We start from the raw sequence: 26,582 nt of genomic DNA on the forward strand, positions 1-26,582 counted from the left end.
CGCACTGCAGATCGGGCAGAGCTGCAGATCGGGTAGTGACAGTGACACCGCTGTTTCAACTTGTTGTTCGGCCATCTTGAAAGAACGAATGACTTCTTCTGCGAGGATTTATAAAAGCAGCTGGAATCCCTTAAATTGCATTACTGCCACCTACAGTATGTATTTCTGCTGAGTGTCATTATTCTATTGGATAAAAAAAGTTAGGAAACGCCCCCTATAGGATCCGCCCCTATAGGATCCGCCCCTATAAGATCCGCCTCCTTGCTACGGTCTGCATCCAGACCTATCTCGTTCTAACAGCTTATGGTGCTAAAAGCCAAGACACTCATGTACAGTAGGTGGCGGTATGCACCTTTCAAGTTGTTTGCAATCCACCAAAAACGAGAGAAGAAGAAGATGCACCTTTAAATTCTTTGCAATCCGCCAAAAAAAACCGAGAGACGAAGGTGAAGACGAAGTGAGTGGATTAAACACCTACAGAGGTTTCATTAAGTGTATTTACACCTGTTAGCTTAGCTTACAGTTCATCACGAATCAGAAGTTATTTTATTCAACACAACAGCTGTAATCTTGGAAGAAAGAAACTCACAAAAAAACTTAAAATGTGCGCCAAAAATAGTCTCAAATTATCTTTAAATAAAGTCTAAAAGCCATCGGCTAACAGCTAAAGTCTACAAGCTATCGGCTAACAGCTAACAGCTATCAGCTAACAGCTACAGTTATTATTCCAGTTCGGCTCTGGGTGAGTAACAATTGATTTGTAATGCTCAGCTGACTTTGTTAGTTATTTATTACACCAGTTGTCTTTAAGACAGTTTGAGTTGTTGTGTTGGTGCTCTTTACCATAGATATGGTTTTAAATATATGCTAACTAGCTTATTAGCATCGCCATTGACCGTGACGTAGCATTTTTCCCATTGAAATGAATGGGGTTCTTCAGTTAGCAGCTAATGCTAAGTGACGGTTTAGCTCATTAGATAAATAGTTATACTTCATTTAAATAATGATTTATCTTAAACTGGGAAATGATTGTGTCACAGCAGAAGTGTTTTCAGGCATTACACGAGTTAAACATATTTAAAAGATGCAATAAGATATAATACAAATTGAGCATTAGCAGCAAGTTTACACACAGGACACATATCACTAGAGTATCTAAAGAATACACAATATACAGAGAATACTGTATACATGGAGTACATTAAACAGTCTCTCTAGCTAATGTTTGCTTTCTGTGTTAACTTGGTGATAGGTAATGACACAGATAGAGTTATAACCATGGTTCAAACAACCATTAATGTCATTTTAATGAAATAAAAGTAAACGAACTGTGAGCTGTAAATTAGAATGTAAGTTGCTACACAGATTACGATGAATTACATCTAAATATTTGTATTATATTAATAATAATAACTTGTTATCGTAATGGTTAAAGTCATTTGCATGTAACGTTAATAACTATCTGACCTTTCTATCATTTTCTCCTCTGCTTAGCATCACATTGACTAAATGGATCAATTTAAGAAGAAAGAGACCCCTGGAGCTCAGGTCAGTGTGCACTTCATCACAATATATTCCTAATTTCAGCGTTTCCGCCAGGCGGGCGTCTTGTATATGCTCCGACCGTCCACACTCACAACAACGGCCTCCAGACAGAAATAAAGCAGCGACTGTATTCTCCATGACACAGACAGTCTGTGGTTTGTACTTGTTTAACTTCTGTCTAGTTTCTGAACAGATATGAGGAGCTGTGAGCTCTGAGTGCTAACAGCTAACGGCTGGTGTTGGTTTTGTGTTTTGCATTGAAGATGACGTCACGGCTCCGCCTACACTGCGTTACTATAGTTACTATAGTTACTATAGTTACTGCCCCAGTTCCTAAACTGTAATGGAAACGCAGCATAAAGTGAGCCAGAGTAGGAATACTCTGTTTCAGTAAAAGTCCCTCAATCAAAATATAGTGAAAGTAGCGACAGTAAAAGTAGTCGTTGTGCAGATTGGTCCATTTCAGAATAATATATATGATATGTTTTATAATGATTGATCATGAAAGTGTTCTCAAAGCTGGTAAAGGTGCAGCTAGTTTGAAGTACTTTGTATACTGCAGGGTAGCTGGTGGATTTACTCCAGGTGGAACTAAAGTCTGATTCAACACTTGATTATATTTCACATCATTCATCCACATCTGTGAAGTAACTAAAGGTATTAAATACATGTAGTGGAGGAAAAGTACACCATGCACCTCTGACTTATGTTCACTGCCAACCTAAAAGTACCTCAACAATAGTAATAAATAATGAATTGAAAAGTTATTTGGCTGATTGTTTTATATTGGCTCAGCCAGGTTATACAGATGTAGCGCTTCATTTCAGACGCCTACCCGTGCGGGTCCGTGATCTGCACGGGGTGGGCCCCTGCTGAAAAGGAAAACCCCCCCCCCGCAGGACTTGATACGCCCCCTTGATAAATAAATGTAATTTTAATGAAACCAGCTGCAATGGATCATGGCTCCACCAGGGGGAGCCGTGAAAAGCTGCCACACTGGAACTCATGTGAAATAAACAGCTGATAGATCTACAGGTATCTGATCGGATATTTGTTAAGATCCATATGTCACGGATAGGATCATATTCTGTGCTAAATAAGAGACATGTAATCATTTACAAAACATCCCCATGTTTTTATTTAACAAAATAATGTTGTTTAATTCACGTGAGTTTACAACAACAAAAATAATCGCTTTGTTTTTATATCACATCCGACCGGAGGGAAATGCAGCACGGCTCTCACTACCGATCATCCTAATCCCACGGGCAAACAATAATATGTACAGTGTTAATAGTTTACTGTATTATTAGTGTCTAATATTACTGCTATAACAATCACACATTGAGTCGTTAAAATCAGACCGTTGTCTGAATGAAACGGCAGCTCTCATGTGATCAGGTGTGTGTTTACCAGTGTTGGGACTAACGTGTTACAAACTAACGCATTACTGTAACGCAACTACCTTTTGCGGTAACTAATAACGTTACTAGTGACCTATTCCCATTCAGTAACGCCGTTATAGTTACTGTGATTTAAATGGGTGCGTTACATTATGTGATGGAACTGAACCGAATCTCCCTGCGGATGTAGCTTACAGGCGAACACAGCGATGTCCTCTCACAGCACCATGGAAAAGTGAAAGTAACCAGAGAGGAGTGATGATTGGTTAACGCGGGGTAACATTTCAGGGTAAGCCAATCAGAGACAGAGTTGGGCGGGTCTTGCCTTATGGGGAAACTACACAGACACACAAACACTTGCTAACACACACATACACGGCAACGCTCACCACCAGCACACACACACACACACACACTATGGCAGATGCAAGTATCAGCGAGAGCAGCAGCGCATTTACAACTGGGAGATATAACCACTATTTTCAATTTGTGGAGATAAAGGACGCAAAAAATATTATGGTCAAATGTAAACTGTGTGCAGGACAGAAAGCATTGTCCACATCGAATAACAGCAATGCCAATCTCCTGAAGCGCCTAACTAATGTACATGAGGCTATAAAACTAGTCGCCAAAGACCCCACCGTCTCAACCACCGGCAGTGACCCAGATGGAGCAACACCATCTAAACAGCCAAAAAACGATCTTTTTAAATCGCCACATGTCAACTAAACAGATTGATTGCTGAAAATAGTTTGTTTGTCTTCAGTGTCAGTCTGACAGTTTATTATTTATCTAATTGTTACTGCCAAAATAGTGTAGTTGTTGTTAATGTGTACACTGTGGTGATTGACATTATTCACCCACGGATCTATGGGTTGGGGTATTGTTCTGCACGGACATTTTAGTGAACCGGACTTCCTGTTTCCGCCGGTCTTCGCTTCCCGGGAATTTTCAGATGCTAAATAAAAGTCTAGCTTGGACCTTTGATACCCCGCCTCCGACTCCCATCTCTCGGCACCACAACACTGCCAAAAGAGTGTAGTTGTTTTTCAAAATCAAGTTTTATTTATATTGCACATTTATAAACGATGTTTGGTGGAGCCAAAGTGCTGTACATATAATAAAAATAGCCTACAGTAGAGACACTTTACAGCAAATACAACAGCACAGATTTTTTTAGTTTTTATTTCATATTGCACTACTTAGAACTTGATTGTTGAGGCTACAATAAAGATGCCTGCTTTATTGTTATTGCACAGATTACAGGTACTGAGACAACAAAATTTAGTTTAGCTTCTAACGGTGCAACAAGCAGTAAAGTGAAAAGTAATGTACACAATCTACAGAATAACATATAGAATGAATTGAATGATGAATAAACAGTGAGCTTGGGTATGAATACACTAGCAGCCTGTGAGCAGTATTAACAGTGTGAATATGCTAAGATATATAAAGTATGAAAACGGTAAGCAGTGCAAGTATAGTATAAAATATATGGATATTAATTTCATGAAAACATTGTGGAACAATGATGAAAATGTGAATGGAAGTGGCGACGTAAAACTGACACAAAACAACAACAAACAAAAATCTTTTGAGAAGCCCCCACCCCCATGTTGCCTGTGCTGTATGCTGCAAACTCTTAGTTTAAAACTAATTGGCCATCGGAATGTGTGGAGTAAGTCTCCCAAGGGGGGTGGTCACATTCCACAGCTCCCCCCCCCTCCTGTGATCTCCCAACCCCCAGTCTGTAGGTTTGTGTTCGCGTATTTCAGTGTTCATTTTGGCAGCTGTTTTTGATTTAGTCTTTAGACGAAAATGGTTATTAGTTTTAGTCACATTTTAGTCATTCCTATCCTTCGTAGTTTTAGTCTAGTTTTAGTCGACGAAAACTCAAAACGTGTTAGTCTAGTTTTAGTCAACTTTTAGTCGATGAAAAATTACATTTTAGTCAACTTTTAGTCAAAATGTGTCTCTATACTCTCTGAACGCTCCGTCCCCGGCAGATCTCTGTGTCCGCTGCAGCGTGTCTGTTAGGCCCCGCCCCCCGCACACAGAGAGACACAGGGAGATCGCTCTTCTGGAGTGAAGAGAGCGGAAATAATGATATTGCAAGTTAGAAACTTAAGATGCATTTTGACAGACAAGATGGACACTTGGGGGAAAATATGCTGCATTTTGAATGTCCGATAGTCCACCATTAACACCTTAGTCCCGTCAACGAAAACTAAATATACATTTCGTCATAGTTTTCGTTATCAAGAATCTATTTTTAGCTCGTCATCGTCTCGTCTTAGTCATGTAAAAAAGGTTGTTGACGAACATTTTTCGTCATAGTATTCGTTGACGAAATTAACACTGGCATATTCAAACTGTGGCACTTCTGTTGTTTCTATCGCGCATTGCCGGTATGAAAGGATCTGTGCCGGAAATATCAAACATTTAATAAAAGTGAAAAACAATGAACAAGACTTAACGTATGCATCATAATTAATTATATTTATTCCGTTTGGATGTAGGATTTTTGACTTTGTTTAGAGCAGTGATCTTCTCTGCAGCAGAGAGCTAAGCGCTGTCAGACCGGACCTAACCCTGAGAAGTATTATCATCTGAAATTAATCATTATGTTATTAATATTAAATACATATAAGTATTTTTACAACTTGTATTTAGAAATACTCTGTTGTAATTATTGATGCATAAATGTGTTCATCCATTCAATGTGGCATCTGCGATAATGGGGTTAATGTATGATATTACTTAATAATACAATACATTATAATATATGATATGATAATTATATTAGTTTTATTCATTTATTATTACATAGTTTCTCATTATTTTTATTTTTATCGCTCATCTTATTTTTGATTTTATGAATCTGTGTGAATCTGTGCTGTCCTGTTTTTCACTCTCACCCTGTTGCTGTTTGAACTACTGAATGTCCCCACGGGATTAATAAAGGTCCATCTTATCTTATCTTAATGTATAAGTTGATTTACTTCAATCTACTGTACTGTGTAAAAACACTCCAACAATATTACAAGAAGTATACTGCATAAAGCAAACTATATACTTTATTTGATCTAAAACTGATGTTTTTTCATTATAGTAGCTTGTGAAAACCATAACAAATAAGTGATTAAATGCTACAGTATTCAACAAACACAACTGCAGAGCTGCAAACATTGCAAACAGACTAAGTTCTACAACACCAAGTTGTCTTTGTGTATTTGTGAATGAAGCGCCATCTCATGGTTAAATCCTGTAATTGAACAAATAGGGAAATTTGGCAACGCCCTCTAGCAATTTGGCAACACCCCCAGCCACTGGGATCCGCTGGGCTTTTGACTGGGACACACCCATGTGAGTCCTATCTGGAGTGCTACATCTGTATGGGATGCCTTACAGATCTACTTGTCTACTTACAGATGGGTAACTCATTTTGAAATATTAAACTTAGTTTTATTTTCTTTAATTTGTCATCCTCGTGTAGAAGGCTATCACGAAACACATATTTGGTTGTTTATAGCATAAAGAACATCTGATTTAATGTGAGGTAGGGAAATAATCATTTGAGTATAAGTATGTGTATATAAATATGTAATTTTTAACAGCTGTAAGATGCTTGAAAATGCACCTTGAAAATGCTTGAAAGTGCTTGGATTTGACTTTGGAAAAGGTGTAAGAACCCTGAAACTTTCAAAATGTTCTCTCCAGATGTCACCGTTTTGGATGGGTAATGCTTGTGGTTGTTTTGTGTTGAAGTTGTTCCACAGATCCCAGAATTGATTTTGATCAATGGCTTTCTCAATATCCTCAAGCTTCATTTGGGTATCATTTAGTTTTTTGTTCCTTATTGTACATTTATATTTGTTTAAAACGTCATTGTATCTAATGCGTAAGGCTGGGTTGTTTGGTTGCCGATGTTTTTCATTTGCTATTTTTCTCAGGTCTTTTCTGATGGTCTTGCATTCCTGGTCAAACCATTTGTCAGCGTTTTGCCTTTTAACAGGCTTCTGCTTTTGTTTGATAAGGTCAGCTTTAATAGCTGCCTTATGAAATATCATATTGATATAATCAATGGCCATGTTTACACCATCTTTGGTAGGAACATATTGATTTTGGTCAAATAGTGACATGTCATTCATCAGATCAGGTGAGTTCAAGGCCATGGTGAATTTGTCTCCACTGTCTGGGGCCCACCTGTAAGTAGGATGTAATGTATACAGCTTACTGGGTTCCCTTGTTGTGTCACTCATCGAACCTGAGAGTTTAAAGAACACATTGATTTGGTTGTGGTCTGAAAAAGGGGATTGCTGTCTGACAGTGAATGCACTGATAGTGGAGGGGTCCATGTCAGTGATTGTATAGTCTACTAGAGCTGAGGAGTATGTGAACCTCCCTAAAGAGTCCCCTCTGAACCTCCTGTTCACTATGTACAGGCCTAAGGCCCGACAGAGATGCACTATCTCTTTGCCATTCTTATTGATTTCAGAGTCGAGGCTGTTCCGATGGCTGACGGTTGGTGTGGTAAACAGGGGGGGCTCACCAAATACATGGTGGCTGCCCTGTGGGTCTATGACATCAGGTTCAATTCCTGTCCGTCCGTTCAGATCTCCAGTTAGAAGCACATTTCCCTGGGCCTGAAAATAGGCGATTTCTGAATGAAGAGTTTCAAAAATGTCTTCTTCAAAATAAGGAGAATCTACTGGGGGTATATAAATAGCACACACGTATAGATTCCTGTCAGTTATGCCCAGGCTTTGATCTAACCTTAGCCAAATGTGTGATTTACCTTGTTTTACTACTGAGATCTGACGGCAAAGATCTCCTTTATACCACACCAAGATCCCTCCCGATGTTCTGCCCTGCGTATGTTTTTTGATTTTATAGAGGGCACCATGACTTCATTATAACCTGGAGGACAGTGAGTGAGCAGATCACCATGTTTCTGTTCATATAGTTGGATCAACATCTTTGATAGATTCTAAGGACTTTTTTCACTCTTAACCTCAAAGGTTGAGGAGTGGAGTCCCTGAATATTCCAACAGCTTATATGAAATTAACGCATCTCTTTTTCCAAAAACAATCAAAATGAACCTGTATAGTGAGACGAATATATATATATATAAAAAAATATATTTTCAATAATATTACTATTGTACTGATTACTACGATTACATTGCGTTTAGCTGACGCTTTTATCCAAAGCGACTTACAATAAGTGCATTCGACCAGGAAGACACAACCTTGAAGAAAACAGAATCATAAAGTACATCAGGTTTCATAGAGCCAAACATTTCAAGTGCTACTCAACTGGCTTTAGATAAGCCAGTCCTTTATTAGTATAAAAGTGCTTCGTTAATAGTTCTATCGCTCGAAGTGGAGTCGAAAGAGATGAGTTTTCAGTCTGGAAGGTGTGTAAGCTTTCTGCTGTCCTGATGTCAATGGGGAGCTCATTCCACCATCTTGGAGCCAGGATAGCAAACCCACGTGTTTTCGCCGTTGGGAACTTGGGTCCCCCTCGCAGCGAGGGTGCAGCGAGTCGTTTGGCTGATGCAGAGCGTAGTGCACGCGCTGGGGTGTACGGTTTAACCATGTCCTGGATGTAGGAAGGGCCAGATCCATTCGCAGCACGGTACGAAGTGGATTCTAGCAGTTACCGGAAGCCAGTGAAGGGAGCAACAGAGGTGCCGATGTTGATTGTCAGGTCAAGAGTGGGACAATCTTTTCCCGGGAGGAAGAGCAGCTCAGTCTTGTCAAAGTTGAGCTTGAGGTGGTGAGCAGACATCCACTGAGAGATGTCAGCTAGACAAGCAGAGATGCGTGCGACGACCTGGGTCTCTGAGCGTTACATTTACATATAAATGTAATGTCTTAGCTGGACAGAAGTCGGGTGCACAGCATCATTCTGATGTCTCCCAGTTCAGAGGTAGCAGGGGGAGGGAGGGTGCAGCAGGCTGGGCTACAACTGCAGCAGAGCTCCGCTGCTGTAGGCAGGGAGGGAGACGAGGAGCAGCTGTTGCTGCATATCTCTGCTGCTGATGTTGTGCAGGGGGTGAGCTGGGAAAGTAGCCTCCTCTGGTTGTGTTGGGGACGTGGGGAGTGGGAGGTCCAGGCTGAGCTGTAGAGACTCTGCACCGTGCTCGATGCTGTTGCTTTATGCTTTATGAACGTGGACAACAGAGAAACAGATTCTTCAGGACCAAAGCTGGAATTGAAATAAAAAAGGAAAGTGAAACTTCTGCTCGTCCCCCTCTCCCTCCGGTCCACATTAATACAAATGATCCCAATACGTATGATTGATGAAAAGATAAATCAATACAGATGTATTTATTATAAACGTTAGTCCTTAACATCTATCACTGTGTATATCACCATTCAAACATCTTTTAAAAGTTGAACAAACCCCACAGCTCAGTAAAGACTGTGAGATGTTGACTTTATTTGATCATTTCAGTAAAAACTAACGTTCATATTTCTCTCTTTGATTATAATACTGACGAACGTTCAGAACAAAGCACTTTGGCAACTTACCACATACGTTTTAAAAAGCTTAATAAGCACCGTAACTTTCATGATATCATTTCTCCGTCATAATCGTTTGTTTCCATGAACGACCGACTGTTGTATGACGGCAAATGCTGCGGCTGCAATGCATTGTGGGGCAGCATTTTCTCCTCTCCTTTCGGCGAGGGAGGTCCAGTGGTTCCTAAGCTAAAGGAGGTGATAAAGGAAGTTTGAAACCTCCTTTCCTATCATCTAGAGAATTCGAACGGCACTTATCATGGCTGACAGTGAGGGACTTCTGGGTCATTTCACTTGGTTAATAATAATAATAATATATTTAATTTGTTAGCGCTTTTACAGGTGCTCAAAGACGCTTTACAGTGAAGGGAAAAGGAAGGAACAAAAAATAAATATATAGTTAAAGTTTAAGTCAAATAATACAAAAACAATCACACATTAAAAGCCAGATTGAAGAGGTGAGTTTTTTGAAGGTGGTGAGGTCAGTGCAGTCTCTGATGGGTTGGGGGAGTGAGTTCCAGAGGGAGGGGGCAGCGACGGAGAAGGCTCTGTCCCCCCAGGTCCGGTGATTGGTGCGGGTGGGGATGGATAGGAGGTTGGCTTCTGATGAGCGGAGGCAGCGGGAAGGGGCGTGGTGGTGCAGCAGGTCTGTGAGGTAGGGGGGGGGCCTGATTGTTAAGGGCTTTGTGAGTAATGAGGAGGACTTTGAAGTCGATTCTTTGACGGACGGGGAGCCAGTGGAGGTTCTGGAGGACGGGAGTGATGTGGTCTCGGGTGTGGGTGAGGAGGCGGGCAGCAGAGTTCTGGATATGTTGGAGTAGGGCTGTGCGATTATGGCAAAAATCATAATCACGATTATTTGGTCAATAATTGATATCATGATTATTTTGACGATTATTCATTGACCATTTATTGAACTTTAAAACAAATAATATTTTACCAATAAACAAGATCAACAAATATGTTGGAGCGCACTTCCAAAACCATACTAAACATATATTATTAATATGATAAATAAAAATAAATTAGACCAAAATAAATGAAATCAAATGTGATGCAGTGCACTGCACAACCTACTGAACACTCCTTAACATATAGCCAACATGTTGGTAAAACATATTGATTATTCCACTCAGTTAAACGTTGAAGGCTGGCCCACCGTCATGGTCCAGAAGTAACAGGAAATAAATGTTGAACTACAATTTAAGACCAAATTAAAATGTTTATGCCACCATGGCAAATGCTGGTAGGGCTGCTCATGAAACACCAGCCTGTTGACATGGTCTGGTTTCAGAGATGAGCGCAGGCAGGTGACAATATTGCCACCTGTACTGAAGACCCTCAGCCACGCCCCGACACATGGGGTGACGCCGGCCAATCACAAAGCTTTGATGCGTTCAAGTGCATTATTCTGGCACAGGAAGATTATGTTACAGGACATTAACGATAAAACAGAATATTGTTGTTCTATTTTTAGACACATCTTGCGATCGACTGGTTGGGCACCCCTGGGCTAGACCATAGGTCCGTTGTGGTCGCAAAGTAGTCAGCTGAAGCCACATCTCTCTCAACTTCCCCACGGCATTTGTCATATAGCGCAGGCAGCGCAGACCTGCTGAAATAATACCGAGATGGCATCGCGTAACGCTTGTCCAACGTGTTGACAAGTTGCTTAAAGCCCTGGTTGCTAACAGTGCTAACTGGGCACATATCTTTAGCGATGTGGAATGTAATGACAAAGTACTTCCAAATAGTGGAAATAGTTGTACCCTTCTTTTTAACTAGTTGCTGCTCTTGTTCTGACATCTTCGCTCGCGCTGAACACTCACAACACATGTCACTCCCACGTGGCCGAGTGGGCTTTTAGGGAGGGGCGAAAGCGCACCCAGCAAAAATAATCGTATTTTGTCAATTATGCTGTTTTCATAATCGTCGCAAGCCATAATCGTAATCGCGATTAAAATACGATTAATTGCACAACCCTATGTTGGAGTTTATTGATTAGGTTGGATGGTATGCGGTAGAGGATGCTATTGCAGTAGTCGAGTCGTGAAGTGATGAATGCATGAATCAGGGTCTCAGCAGCAGAGGAGGAGAGTGATGGGCGGAGACGGGCAATGTTTTTGAGGTGGAAAAAGGCGGTCCTGGTGATGTGATTTATGTGGTGGTTGAATTTGAGCTGACTGTCGAAGATGACTCCGAGGTTGCGGATGTGAGGGGGGGGGAGATAGAGTGTGGCTGTCAATGGTGAAGTTGAAATTCTGGATGTCTTTGGTACGGGATGGGGTGCCGATGATGATGATGATGATGTCTGATTTGGCACTGTTCAGTTGGAGATAGTTTGTTTGCATCCATGCTTTTATTTCTGAGAGACAGTTGGTGAGAGTGGAGTGTGTTTTGGGGGGGATGGTTTTTGTTGAGATATAAAGTTGGATGTCATCGGCGTAGCAGTGAAATTGAAGGTTGTGGCGACAAATTATTTTGCCATGGGGGAGCATGTAGAGGATGAAGAGGAGGGGGCCAAGCACCGAACCCTGGGGGACACCTTGGGACAGAGGAGCAGTGGAGGAGGTGCAGTTGTTGATAAACTGATGTCTGTCGGTGAGGCAGAGTCCTGCATCGGGTCGGGTCACCCGTCGGGTACCCGTCGGGTACCCGCAAAAAAGGTGATTCGCGGGTGGTATTTTTTTCAAACGCTTTTTTCCGGGTTCGGTTCTGGGTAAAACAAAGATGATGCGGGTCGGGTCGCGGGTATTGCATAATAAATATATTAAAATAATAATAAATTAGTTTAATGTTTAAAATCCTCAGACCTCTCCCCCGCGGGACCGCGCATAATCATAACCTCTGCAGCGCATCCATCTGCTGCTGTGCGCCACATTGGAAATGGCTGAGGTGAAGCTCTCTAGCGGAGAATACAGCATTTTCAATAACACTTCCTCGAGCGAAATCCAACGTCTGGGAGGCTTTTGGTGTCATCAGACCTAGATGGAGGAAATAACCAACATCCCACGCTTTCTGAGACAAATATGAAACTGCGTGTGTTAATAATTGCACGTTTTCACTGCTCATAGGCTATGCGGGTTCGGGTCGGGTTGCGGATCTTGTGCCGACGGGTCGGGTCGGGATGCGGAACTAATTGGCAATATGTGCGGGTAGCGGGGCGGGTTCGGTATTGCACGTCGCGGTGCGGGAGCGGGTCTTGAAAATCAGACCCGTGCAGGACTCTGCGGTGAGGTAGGATTTCAGCCAGGAGAGTGCACTGTCGGTGATGTTGAGTGATGATTCGAGGAGGGACAGCAGGATGGCGTGATTGATGGTGTCGAATGCTGCGGTGAGGTCGAGGAGGATGAGGATCTTAAGGTTGCCGGAGTCAGAGGAGAGGAGGAGGTCGTTTGTGATTTTGAAAAGAGCTGTGTTTTGATCGGAAACCAGATTGAAATGGCTCAAAGAGATCATTGGAGCTGAGGTGGGCTTTAAGTTGTGAGGCAACGACACGTTCAAGTATTTTTGACAGAAAGGGGAGATTTGAGAATGGGTGTGACAGCAGCCAGTTTGAGAGAGGGGGGAACTGATCCAGATCTGAGGGAGGAGTTAATGATGGTGGCGATGAGTTGGGAGATGGCAGGGAGGCTCTCTTTAACACATTTGCAGGTGGAGTTAATTCCAGTCATGAAGTCGGACAGTTGCATGGGGGTCACAGGGGAGAAGTGGGACAGGGGCTGTGAGGTGAAGCGGGGGGAGCCAGGAGGGGAGGTGGGGGGTGCTGATGAGGGTGTCAGATTGCTGTAAATGTAGCTGATTTTGGTTTGTAAAAACGAGAGGAAGGAGTTGCACTGTTCGGTGGTGAAGGATGAGGTGGCGTTGTCACAGGGTTTGAGAAGTTTGCTGATGGTGGAGAACAGACGCTTGGGGTTGCTGGAGCCAGACTGAATGAGTTGTGAGTAGTAATTAGACCGGGCTGCTTTGAGTGCGTTACTGTACTGCTGGAGATAGTCTTTGAAGATTTGAAGATGGACTGTTAGTGTGGTTTTCTTGTGTTGGCGTTGTTGAGAGTCGGCGAGGTCCTGATAATTTATTCCGGTAAATTATTCTGACCTACTAATTGACCTGACCGAAGTTATTGCGTCTATGTAAGTTTACTGCTTGGCTCAGATCCACCAAGGTCAGCAAGATCTCACCTCTATTAACTCCCCGAAGAACCAGGTTCAATTAACTGCTGTTTCAATTCAGACAACTCTTTATTAATCTGTTTAAGGGATCCTGAAGGATTTTGGTATCGGTAAATGAGGTGTGGTCCTACCTTAACATGAGTGTGGCAGGGTGCAATCTTACCTTTGAAGCAGGAGAGGAGAGCGCAAATGTCCTTTAAGTTGTCCCAATCCAACTGGTGGGATCAGTTTATTTGAAGAAAAATAGGTCCAAACTAATACAGGGTTTTTACCTTCTCTCTTTACAACATTATAATCATACTAAAAAAAAATGATGCTGTGATCATGTTCAAATATGAAACTTTAATTCACAGTCTTACATTTATTACCAAAATGTTTAACTTCAACTGCCCAATTCAGTTGTGACATTTTAAAATCTCCCGATAGAATTTAGAGGTATTTCCTCATAAAAAGACCGGTGATAATAAAAAGCACATTCAACTTTTCATTCACCAAATCAATTCCATACCTTTTTTCCGACACAGATGGCGGGTACTAACATTCAAAAACACACACCTATCTCCCGCAGGTATTCGGAGGAAGATCCTCACAGTGGCGGTTACTAATACTCACAAACACACTCCTATCAAATCATTCCACTCAATTTGACAAGGCTGAATGTATTCCTATGGAAAAGCTACCTAGGGCAAAGGTCAGGTCATATCTAACTATCACACCTTTTCCGTTTAAGTTCAGAAATCGTGTATGGGTGACCAGAGGGGCAAAGTCCAGAGAAGGGTTAGCTTTAAACTAAGATCAGAAGGTTTGGATACAGTGAAGTCAATCTCTGGGAACGTAGTTTCACTCCAGAAGAGAGGATCGGTGTGCTCTCTATCTTAATATCCGTTAGTGATGGTATTTTAAGCACCTTGTGTAACAGTTCTTTAATAAATTCTGCCATGTTTCCTCCCTCACTCCCCTCTGGTACCTGAAAGATTCTCACATTATTTCTTCTGTCTATTCTGCAAGTCGTCGCAGGTGGCTGAGAGGGCAATATCACGGTGGATCAGGTATCGGAGCGCCCTCTGATGCCGCACCGCTACGTCCTCGGCCATGCCGACTCTGTCCTCCAACTTTCCAATCCTCCCTTCATGTTCGCCCATTTGAACTTTTATATCTAGCACCGTCTGTTCCAGTCGATCTAGAGACATTTTTGTTTGATTATGCCCTTCTTGATTTTCCTTGCGGAGATTCCCCAGCTCACCCATCAACGTAACTTCATGGTCCGACTCGCACATGTTGCTATCTGTTGTCAAGCTAGCGCTAGCTGGGCTGGCCGGTCTCCGTTGTTTATCGTTTTTTTCCTTTGAGATATCTTGTTTGTTGGGGGCTTTGTTTCTGGTTGACGAGCTCATCATGCAGGAGTGCTCTTTCTTATTTTTTAAAACGTCTTATATTACTAGTTGTCTCTATTTTTGTGTATAGTCTGGCGGAGCTCCACTTCTAAGCTGCTGCTTCTCCCATGACGTCACCGGAAGTCCTGCGGTCGCTCTTTAGCTGTTCTAATGAAGGTACACACAGTGAAGGCACAGCTCTTTGCAGCTGCTGCTGCTCTTCTCAGATTCTGCTGAGTCACACGTTACTGCCTCCTGGTGCCGCAGAGATTTCATGAAGTGAAGGAGGTTTTCTTCTATAAAGCAGCTGTGGGCAGCAAATACTGTGAGAGTCACAGACATGAATACATAGGTCAAGGCAGACTGGTTCACAGACTCTCCTGTTTTGCCGATCCGGTGCTTGAACAAATAACTCTACACCCCTGGCCGAAATGTCCCTAAACTGAAGTCCGAGTTTGAAATATATATCTCAAATAATGTATGTATTTCCCCACATAAACATAACAGTCTGCAATGAAACGGCTGTCTCCTGTGCGCTCCACTTCCTACTTTCTCCTGCGAACGAGATACTTTCTCTTTTTTTTCTTCATTGCCCTCTAGGGGCTTCGTACAATACAAATGCAAATATTTTATTTTAAAAAGTAAAGTCCTTTGTCTCAAGTCATGAATACCAAGTCAAAGTCAAGTCGAGTCTTTTATCAATGTTAGTCAAGCAAGTCTCAAGTCAAAAAATATGCGACTCAAGTCATGTGACTCGAGTCAAGTCATGTGACTCGAGTCCCCCACCTCTGGTATATACTGTGGTTAGAATATTGCTGTATTACTGTATCAAATATAATAAACACAAACGGTTGATAAGTAGTATTTTGTTAACTCAAGGTTTATATTAGGTGAGTTTTTATTGTGTTAACTTGTGTATTTATGCTTTTTAGATTGACTTTCTCTCTTTCTCTGTCCGTCTGTTCTAGAAACCGAAAGGAAAAGAGAGACGTCACAGCTGTCAGCAATGTGACAAATCCTTTACAACAACTGGAAATTTAAAGAGCCACCTGCTTATTCACACAGGAGAAAAACCGTTCAGCTGTGAAGAGTGTGGGACAACTTTCGCTCAATCAAGTCATCTCAAAAGACATCAACGTATTCATACAGGAGAAAAACCGTTCAGCTGTGAAGAGTGTGGGAAAACTTTCGCTCAATTAGGTAATCTCAAAATACATCACCGTATTCATACAGGAGAAAAACCGTACTGGTGTGAAGAGTGTGGGACAACTTTCACTCAATCAGGTGCTCTCAAAATACATCACCGTATTCATACAGGAGAAAAACCGTACTGGTGTGAAGAGTGTGGGACAACTTTCACTACATCAGGTGCGCTCAAAATACATCAACGTATTCACGCAGGAGAAAAACCATAGTGGTGTGAAGAGTGTGGGAAATCTTTTTCTCAAAGTATTCACCTTTAAAGTCCATGAGCGAATGCACACTGCATTGTTTTGAAGAACTATGAGAGCCAAGCCAGCTGTTTCCTCCTCCTGATGTCCTGAGAGCTGTAGTCTTTCTGAATTTGAGTCTCATTGAAATAAAGCTTATTTAATTCAAATGTGTCTTTTCTTCCGTGAGATATCTTTATCTTTATAAAATCAGACTCTCGAGTCTGATTTTATAAAGTGTTTTAATATTTTTGAGTCTGACTAAAGCAACTTAAATGTTTGCTTTTGGGCAAGGTCATCTGAACATTGTGTACTGTGCAAGTATAGTGTTACTCTACCTTTGTCCATATATTTAGATAAACAAATTAATCCCCATTATTCCATTCAATAATTCATATTTCACGACTCACTAGGGGTGTAACGGTATCCGTATTCGTCACGGTTCGACACATGCAGTCACGCGACGAATACGCCTTTTTATTACGAGTGGGGAAAAAAGTGTCATTCAGGGCAGTATCCATTACACTATTTATAATCCAGGGGGCGGTATTGCGCCTCAAAGCTGTTTGCCAGCCGCCCTTAAACAAGTAAAGAAGAAACACAACAACAAAACGAACAAAATCCAAGAAGAAGAAAAGTTAGTATAGCGATTTCAGATAACACACAGGAGCTAGAACCCACCTGCTTCTTTTAAATCAGCTGTGTGGGAACATTTCGGGTTCCCTGTGGACTACAATAATGATGAAGTGTGCAAGTGGTGGTTCGGACGAGGACGGTGTGTCGGCGTTGTTCGATAGCGGTGCGGTATGCTAATGGTAACACATGCTAAATCATATCAGAAGGCATCACCCAGATTTGCCAATCACTGGAGCCGGCAAAAGACAACAGCAGTTCAGCAGCTGATCCCCGCTGCTTTTAAGAAGCCAAGAGACACGAGAGCCGTGAGACCGAAATAAATAACGGAAGCTTTTGGCATATGTTTTTCAACGACTTTGTGCTCTGGAAACACTTTCTTATTATTTATGATATCATATTTTCAAGACATTCTTTTTAGTTTTATAGCTTGATGAAACCTTTTTGTTTGACATCAGCCATTATAGATAATATGGCCATCTGAGTGTGTGGTACTGCTTGTGGTTTGTTTTTAACTTTTTAATACAGTTCATTATTCAAAATGTCAGAGTTCCTTATTTTTAAACTGAAACTTGCTACTGTTCAAACATAAATAACAACAAACCTGGAATTATGCATTTGGGACTTTTTTTTGCTTTTTCTTGTTGTACCGAACCGTGACCCCCAAACCGAGGTAAGAACCGAACCGTGACTTCTGTGAACCGTTACACCCCTAACACACGCACACACTTCTCCGTCTCATTCTGTTTTCATTTACTTGTTCGTTATCTGAACACGGCTATGGTTATGGCATGATAAGAACTGCTCTGTATTCCTAAAGTTGGACCTTTCTGGCAAAATATTTAATTGATTGAGTATAAATGATGGCAACAGCATAAACTAAAGTAAACACAGGTACAAAAGCTCAAGTGGATACAAATCAGATGCTTTGAAACACATTCACTTTTGTAGATCCCAGGATTTATTTGTCATCAGCAGGTATGAATCAAATGTTAGGGGACTTCTTGTAAACTAACATTTGTTGTTATGCAAGACAACAACGAGATCTCACTCCACTGCAGACGAAGAACAGGAATGATCCAGCTATTGAACCCAGTTGGATTCTTTAGGACTTTTCCTGAGCAACCATTCACCTTCATTGACTCAGTATAAAGGATGGCAACAGCAACAACATAAACACAGGTAAAAAAGCTCAAGTGGATACACATCAGATGTACAATTATGTACAGGGAGGCCGTGGCGCAGTGCGTTGGTTTTGGGATCAGGGGAGCACAGGTTCAAACCCCACTTCAGTCAGCATGTCGTTGTGTCCCTGGGACACTTCACCCCACAGTATTGAGTATGTAAGTCGCTTTGGATAAAAGCGTCGAACATGTAATGTACATAAAACTATTTACATTAAGGACGTAGTGTGATGCATCACACTACTCAGCCTCCCCGGGAAAGTTTACTCTAAGGTTCTCGAAAGGAGGGTCAGGCCGATTGTCGAACCTCAGATTGAGGAGGAACAATGCGGATTCCGTCCTGGTCGTGGAACGACGGATCAGCTTTTTATTCTCGCAAGGATCCTGGAAGGGGCCTGGGAGTACGCTTATCCGGTCTACATGTGTTTTGTAGACTTGGAGAAGGCGTATGACCGAGTTCCCAGGGAGTTACTGTGGGAGGTGCTGCGGGAGTATGGGGTGAGGGGGTCTCTACTCAGGGCCATCCAATCTCTGTACTCCCAAAGCGAGAGCTGTGTCCGGGTCCTCGGCAGTAAGTCGGACCCATTTCCAGTGAGGGTTGGCCTCCGCCAGGGCTGCGCTTTGTCACCAATCCTGTTTGTAATATACATGGATCGGATTTCGAGGCGTAGTCATGGGGGAGGGGGTCTGCAGTTCGGTGGACTAAGGATTGCACCACTGCTTTTTGCAGATGATGTGGTTCTAATGGTTTCATCGGTCTGCGACCTTCAGCACTCACTGGATCGGTTCGCAACCGAGTGTGAAGCGGCTGGGATGAGGATCAGCACCTCCAAATCTGAGGCCATGGTTCTCAGCAGGAAACCGATGGACTGTCAACTCCAAGTAGGGAATGAGTCCTTACCCCAAGTGAAGGAGTTCAAGTATCTCGGGGTCTTGTTCTCGAGTGAGGGAACAATGGAGCGTGAGATGGGCCGGAGAATCGGAGCAGGGGGAGCGGTACTGCAGTCGCTTTACCGCACCGTTGTGACGAAAAGGGAGCTGAGCCAGAAGGCAAAGCTCTCTGTCTACCGGGCCATTTTTGTTCCTACCCTCACCTATGGTCATGAAGGATGGGTCATGACCGAAAGAACGAGATCGCGGATACAAGCGGCCGAGATGGGTTTTCTCCGCAGGGTGGCTGGTGTCTCCCTTAGGGATAAGGTGAGAAGTTCGGTCATCAGGGAGGGACTCGGAGTTGAGCCGCTCCTCCTTCGCGTCGAAAGGAGCCAGTTGAGGTGGTTCGGGCACCTAGTTAGGATGCCACCTGGGCGCCTCCCTAGGGAGGTGTTCCAGGCACGTCCAGCTGGGAAGAGATCAAGGGGTAGACCTAGGACCAGGTGGAGGGATTATATCTCTTCGCTGGCCTGGGAGCGCCTTGGGATCCCCCAGTCAGAGCTGGTTGATGTCGCCAGGGAAAATAAAGTTTGGGGCTCTCTGCTGGAACTGCTACCCCCGCGACCCGACCACGGATAAGCGGGAGAAGATGGATGGATGGATGGAATCCCTCCAAAATGACATTAAGGACATTAAGGACGTACATATATTTACAATATACATAATACATATAAAACTCAACATGAAAAATAAAAATGATAACACAGCAAGTTGAAAAATATTGAAATGACTATTTACAATATTTACATAGCAACAGCTGTAACATGTTGGTAACTGTTGTAAACTGTGTTCTCTAGACACTTTGATGGAGACATCCTCTTCACAGGGCAGAAGACTTTGCGCCTGTACACTTTGGCTCCTACTCCCGAGGGCTCGTCCATCCCCTTGCGCTTGTCAAGCGTGGACCTTGCCCAGGATGAGGGAATGCACTCGAGAGTAGTGGGGACAGACACATCAGCAGGCGGGGTTGCCTGAATGGCAGGCAGGATGGGGCCAGGGAAAAGGGAGGGCACAGGTCTGGCGATGGTACTGGTGGCAGGCAGTATGGGACGTCCAGCAATGGCAGGCACGATGGGCCTCGTGGAGGGGCCAGCAATCGCCGGATTGCTGTGGATGGAGAGGGGGAGGGCAAAGGGCTGGGGTTGGTGGCAATGACACAGCTGGCAGTGATATCTGAGGGTGTGAGAGAGGTATGATCATGTCCCTCCTTCCCTTCAATGACTTGGTCCCTGCCGTGCTGGGTGTCGGCACGTGCTGCATCAGTGGGTAGTCTGGTGGAGGGAGGACTGCTGGCTGGTGTGGCGCTGGAGGCAAGTGGGCAGAGGAAACGGAAGTGCTCTTTGAGAGCATCGCTGGCTGGTTGGTCACACGCAGGTTGAGGAGACATTCTTGAGCGCAGATAAAGTCACGCACCGTCTTAATGTTTATCTTTGGCAGCGGAAAGCCTGCTTGAGACAAGACGGGATCGTCCACCAAAACCCGGTGCTGGATCCTCTCGTACGCCTTCAAGATAGTGGTCTTCTCTGGGCTTGTGCGAGAACCCTGTGGTGACTTCAACCACAGCAGTTTCACCAGCGTGTACATAAGCATGTTGTTCATTGCACTAATGTCCTGTTGTGCTGGTGTGTAGCGAATGCCCATCTTCACGCGCTGTATCACAGCAGCATCGACAAGGTTGTGCCGTTTAGAGCGGCAGTACAGGGTGTTGCCCCAGTGCGTTCTGTACAGCTGGTTGAACTTCTGCTGCTGTTTGTCGTGGTCCTCCACTGCATTCCAGGCAGCCAGGATCGTGTTCCTCTGCTGGGTGACGAGGGACAGCTTGTCACCTACGAGACCCATCTCCACCAGCAGCGAGCAGAACCTCTCCAACTGCTGGAAGCCGGGAAGAGGGTTTTGACTGCAGGCATCCTCCTGTTAAAGAAATGACATGGAAAATGTGGGAAGTTGAAATGGATACATTGACCACTGATACAGTGCATTTTAATTTCATTCTAGAAGACACCAAGTCACTTACAAAAGCGGGCGGGTTGACAGTGGAGGTTTAGTCTGTGACGAGTGTGATGTGGGGCAGGATGGCATCCAGCACATGGTCTCCCTCACAATGTGACTCCCCGTCGCTCTGGTACCTCGGGATCTGGAGTAGGCTGCCCGGGCTGAACCACCTCCTGGTCTGGACCGGGGCCATCGTGGATGATGTCCTCCCGTGAAAAGGGGCCAGATTCGGATTCACCATGCTCTGGCTGAAGAGGGACTCCAACCCCAGCAGCTCGTGGGAATCCACCTCAGCGGGGGCCCGGAGATTCTCCTCTACAGTCTCTCCAAACAGCTGCTGACAGCGGGTGTTGAGGCGGTGGATGAGAGGCGCTGAGTAGGTCCTGTGACGCCGTCCCTTGCCACCAAACACTGCGTCGGAGCTCCTGTCGCAGTTCCACCGTGCGATGCCACTGATCAGGTAAACCTGATATAGCCGTGCTGCACAATGGGGACCTGAGAAGAGGAGGGCAGCAGAGTAACGGAAAGCTTTTATTGTTGTGTAAATGTTAGTGTTTTATTGTTTACACCAAATCCATCATTAGATGCAACACAAAAGAAAAGAGATGGGCAGGCAACGTGTGCCATCTACAGATCAGCTTAGATATGTTGGTTATTACTGAGCTTGGGAAATGCTTATCTGCATCCTGGAATAACACGTAGGACAATTTTGAAGCGTGCCTTATTTGTATGCACAGGCCAATTCAAAGGATTAATGTTCTCCTATTTGACATGTTCTATTTCAAGAGGATTCATTTGCTTTTAATTCCAACTGCTTTCCAGTTCCTACACTTTTTGAAATTGTGCTTTTATTGCTTTTTATTATAAGACGTGTTTATTATTAGTGCCCGAGCACGGAGCGCTAGGACCCAACGGCGTCCTAGCACGAAGTGCGAGGAACCTATTGTTATTTGCACATTTTTGTTGTTTGCACATTTCTGCAAACTCCTCCTCCGGAAATGTTCGGAAAAATTCCAATCCAGGAGAAGTTCAGCGCATATCCAATGTCATGCTACACTGAGAAGGAATAGTCCTTCGCTCAAACGGCTCGTAGGCTAACGGAGAATGTACCATGTTTGACCATTTATATGTCAGATAACGTACTGACACCTGCCTGTCTGCCTGGCACATCAACTCTCACACACACATACACACACACACACACACACACCTACACATTGTACAACAAACACACACAGCTCCTAAAGCATATCATAAGTATCAGGCTACAGCCCTTGGCAGTGGCGGCCGGCCCATAAGGGCGCTAGGGGCGCCGCCCCACCTCTTCCCACATTCAAAAAAATATATTAAAACAAATATTAAATTAAAAAATATATATTTAAAAAATATATTTTTATTTTTATTTTTAATGAACAAGGTAAATATCATACAATTGGTATCAGTAAAATGTATAATCTACAATAGAATCTCGTTTAAAATGGTGTTACGATGTCTAAAGTTACTGATAAGTCACATGTTTCCTGCCCGTGGCATTAGTTTATCATTACCGGGCGGAGCCCCAGAGACAAACAGCAGCAACCAGCACGTTGCAAAAGTCTCAATATTAAACTGTGCCGCCGAAACATAATTTCAGCCAATCAGCGCCGTCAAATATTTTGGTCACGAGGGCGCTCACGTTGGTGCCCACGTTGCTTACGTGACGTGAGTTGTTTTTTAGACTCGTGAGTGACCAAGGTGACGCAGTATTTAGAATGGTGTGCAGGTGGAGTCGCCGGACCTCGGTCCGCACCCAATTCCGTGCAAGAGCTACTCTCCAATCCTTTCCAAAGGAGAAGTTTGGGAGATAAATTGATACTTAAAGACCTTGGACCGGACCAACCCGATTTGTATATATCACAGCAAGCTCGTGAAAAAGACAAAACGTATCAACGAGGCTAGCTGGATGCAAACAGGTAAATGCTATCTTTTGTTTCCCATGCTTGCTCTTCAAACAGCCGGGGACAGATACGATCTGTTCAGAAACTAGACAAAAGTTAAACAAGTACAAACCACAGACTGTCTGTGTCATGGAGAATACAGTCGCTGGTTGATTTATGTCTGTATAGGCCGTTGTTGTGAGTGTGGACGGTCGGAGCATATATAACGTTAGCTTAGCCAAGCTCCATTCAGAAAACAAGCATTCTAAAAGGTGTTTCTCTGCCGTCTGTCTGCAGACTTGTCAAAGCATTAATTCAAGGTTTTTACTAACCGGTATCAGTATGTGGTTACGTCGGCATCATTTAGAAATGTGTATTACAATTTAATCACGGTAAAATATGTTCATTTTGTTGTAGTTGTAGCTCCCGAGCCAGCGCATCTTGTTTGAATGATGCGAGTAAACACAGCTGGCAGCTGCAGTGAAACTCCAGCGATTAGAGCGATGCGATAGGAGCGTTTAGAGCGAAGCGAATATTCGCATACTCACTATATCAAAAGCCCCACCAAAAATATTTTCCACCAACCGCCACTGGCCCTTGGCTTTGTAAATGAAAAAGTACCAGTGACTGAGCCTCCGTACAGTAAGTGATGGCATAACCGCCCTGGTATACAGGGTACAGTGATGCGTAAGTCCTTTACAATTTGTCACAAATCTCAGTGCGCTGTGATACGCAGCATCTAACTTGCTCAGGCAATGGGCAGGTGCATTCATATATAACAAATCACCATAATCCAGCACAGGTAAAAAGGTCACAGAGCCTTTTCCTGGCCTCAAGCGAGAAACAGGACTTGTTCCTGTAGAAGAAACCTAGCCTAACCCTCAGCTTTTTAAGCAGGTTATTGACATGAAGTTTAAAAGAGAGACAGTCATCAAGCCAGATACCTAGGTATTTGTAACAGGTAACCACTTCAAGTTGTATTCCTTGCGTAGTTACAATATCCAAAGCAGTCTCCGGTGTATTTGTAGCTTTAGCTTTAGCTTTAGAAAAGAGCATTACCTTGGTTTTATCCACATTCAAAAGAAGCTTTAGTTCAGAGAGCTGAGTCTGAATAATGTTAAAAACAGCCTGTAATTTAACAGCAGCCTCCTGAATGGAGGGACCTGCACAGTACATCACGGTATCATCCGCATAAAAATGTAAAGTAGCTTCATCCACATTTTCACCTAAACTATTAATATAGACAGACCAACAGCATCGGATTTTGTAGCATCCACATCCAGACGGAGGAATGCACCGGGTTCCACTGTCTTTCTAGCAGCTCTGTAGCTCCATCCAGAGGAACGTTTCCACGTCAGGTGTTCTGTATGCTAGCAGCAACACACGGAGTTAACTACATTATACAAACACGGGTTAATGATTAGAGGAAACTGAGTTACTTAGTTTGTTAAAGTTTCAGCTATTCTGTTCACAGTTCTGTCATCACATTATTTAATACCATTTGTTAAAACATTGTTGTTTCTTTTGATGTGAAATATTATTTATTTAATTTAAATAAAAAGCAATGTTAATTTTGTTCACAATTTGTTAAGTTAATTTAATAATATATGTATTTTTGAATCAAGTATTCATCTTTATTGTCTTGTTAGTTTCCACATGCCTAAAACAACCTCAAGATACATCTAAAAGTTGATGGCTAAATAAGAGCGTTTGAGAAATTGTGCAAGGCATACAGTAATAGTCCGAATAGTCGATTAATCGTTTCATTAATCGATAGATTAATCGATTATCAAATGAGTCGTTTGTTGCAGCCCTATTATCCCATGTATAAATAAAACGTGTTATTCAGCAACCCTTGCAATTTGGGATTTTATTTGTGGTTGGTAGACCTCGGTGAGCTGGTCATTTCAAAAGTAGCTCACCAGCCAAAAAAGTGTGGGCACCCCTGGTCTAGCGGTATGATTCTCGCCTTGGGTGCGAGAGGTCCCCGGTTCAAATCCCGGAGGAGCCGGGATAGGCGTAGAACAGGTTTAGTTTAGTTTAGGTATCAAAATGTTTTTGTTGGAAGCAATGTGGACTTCACAATTTAACCAACACTGTCTCCTGCTAGAAATCTAGTGATGAGTTGGGTTAAATAATGATCATGGCTCATCTTCTGTCTAGAGAAATTATGCATTTGTTTCCAAGCTGTGTTCATTGAGGACAAAGTGCAATAAACAGAATATCGTTGGGAAGACCAAAAAAATAGCCTTTTATCATGGCTCGTTGGTCTAGGGGTATGATTCTCGCTTAGGGTGCTAGAGGTCCTGGGTTCAAATCCCGGACGAGCCCAAGACATCTACATAAGTTTGGGCCAGGTTTAGTTTAGGTATCATATATTCTTCGTTGGAAGCAATGTGTACTTCACAATTTGACCAATACTGTGCCCTGCTAGAAACCTAATGTTGAGTTATGGCAAATAATGATCAAGGCTCATCTTCTGTGTAGAGAAGCCATGCATTTTTATCCAAGCTGTGTTCATTGAGGACAAAGTGCAATACACAGAATATCGTTGGGAAGACCAAAGAATAGCCTCTTGTCATGGCTCGTTGGTCGAGGGCATGGGGTCCCTTGTATATTTTATTATATGGTTTCATGACAAATATCTACTGTTTATTTGTAGATATCTCCTAAAGCAGTGGTCGCCAACCAGTACCCTCGGTTATAGCTCCTCCAGAGAGACTCCTCTCTCCTCTAAATCAGTGTATCCTCGGTTATAGCTCCTCCAGAGAGACTCCTCTCTCCTCTAAATCAGTGTATCCTCGGTTATAGCTCCTCCAGAGAGACTCCTCTCTCCTCTAAATCAGTGTACCCTCGGTTATAGCTCCTCCAGAGAGACTCCTCTCTCCTCTAAATCAGTGTATCCTCGGTTATAGCTCCTCCAGAGAGACTCCTCTCTCCTCTAAATCAGTGTATCCTCGGTTATAGCTCCTCCAGAGAGACTCCTCTCTCCTCTAAATCAGTGTATCCTCGGTTATAGCTACTCCAGACAGCCTCCTCGATAATCGATCCTCGACGAGCCTTTAGAGAAATTTGTTTTCCTTCGAGACGGCGCGCCGACATCCGTTTCCGGGTCGCTGCCGGAGGACCTGGGAGACTGAGACGCGAACATTAGGGAAATGACAAACGGCTCATTTCCGAGGACTCGCGCGCGTCTGCTTGACGCCGGGACGAATGAAAGCGACTTCACTTGTGTACCTCGGATCATGTGAGGCAGACCCGGCGCCAGAACAAATCTAAAGGGAAGGCATATGATTTTCATGGGAGGGCACAAAACCGTCACGTGCTGCGGGCCTGCGGCACAATATATATCAAACAGCAAGGCCAACAGCATTGCGTAAAGACGCACACTTATCGCAAACATACACAAATAAAGGGCAACATAGCAACCACTTTGAAACATTGTGTGCGTGGCAGCACAAACACTGGTA

At 43.3% G+C, this 26,582-nt stretch overlaps 1 protein-coding gene and 1 non-coding gene across 5 annotated transcripts; both read left to right on the forward strand.

The window, feature by feature from the left end:
- The first annotated feature begins 374 nt into the window (after positions 1-374).
- Positions 375-16,550, forward strand: LOC117542946 (gastrula zinc finger protein XlCGF49.1-like). Of its 4 annotated transcripts, none has more exons than XM_034210843.1 (4): positions 435-457; positions 1,495-1,548; positions 15,116-15,201; positions 15,993-16,550. In XM_034210843.1, exons 3-4 carry the CDS (start codon positions 15,196-15,198, stop codon positions 16,437-16,439), a joined length of 453 nt encoding a protein of 150 aa, XP_034066734.1. In that variant the 5' UTR covers positions 435-457; positions 1,495-1,548; positions 15,116-15,195; the 3' UTR covers positions 16,440-16,550. The 4 variants fall into 4 exon arrangements, with proteins under 4 accessions (XP_034066731.1, XP_034066734.1, XP_034066733.1 ...); XM_034210842.1 differs by lacking the exon at positions 435-457 and adding an exon at positions 570-742; XM_034210840.1 differs by lacking the exon at positions 15,116-15,201 and having other exon boundaries at positions 375-457.
- An 8,821-nt stretch (positions 16,551-25,371) lies between these two features.
- Positions 25,372-25,443, forward strand: trnap-agg. Its single transcript has one exon. It is a non-coding gene; the product is annotated as a tRNA-Pro (tRNA).
- Positions 25,444-26,582: the final 1,139 nt, after the last annotated feature.

This window comes from Gymnodraco acuticeps, unplaced genomic scaffold (genome assembly GCF_902827175.1).
Source record: "Gymnodraco acuticeps unplaced genomic scaffold, fGymAcu1.1, whole genome shotgun sequence".
NCBI lineage: Eukaryota > Metazoa > Chordata > Actinopteri > Perciformes > Bathydraconidae > Gymnodraco > Gymnodraco acuticeps.

Bases quoted from the DNA above. Each gene is read 5' to 3' on its own strand.
- LOC117542946 (XM_034210840.1), top strand. From the start codon at position 1,510: ATGGATCAATTTAAGAAGAAAGAGACCCCTGGAGCTCAG. The intron at 1,549-15,992 runs GTCAGTGTGCAC...CGTCTGTTCTAG, and splicing joins AAGAGACCCCTGGAGCTCAG to AAACCGAAAGGAAAAGAGAG.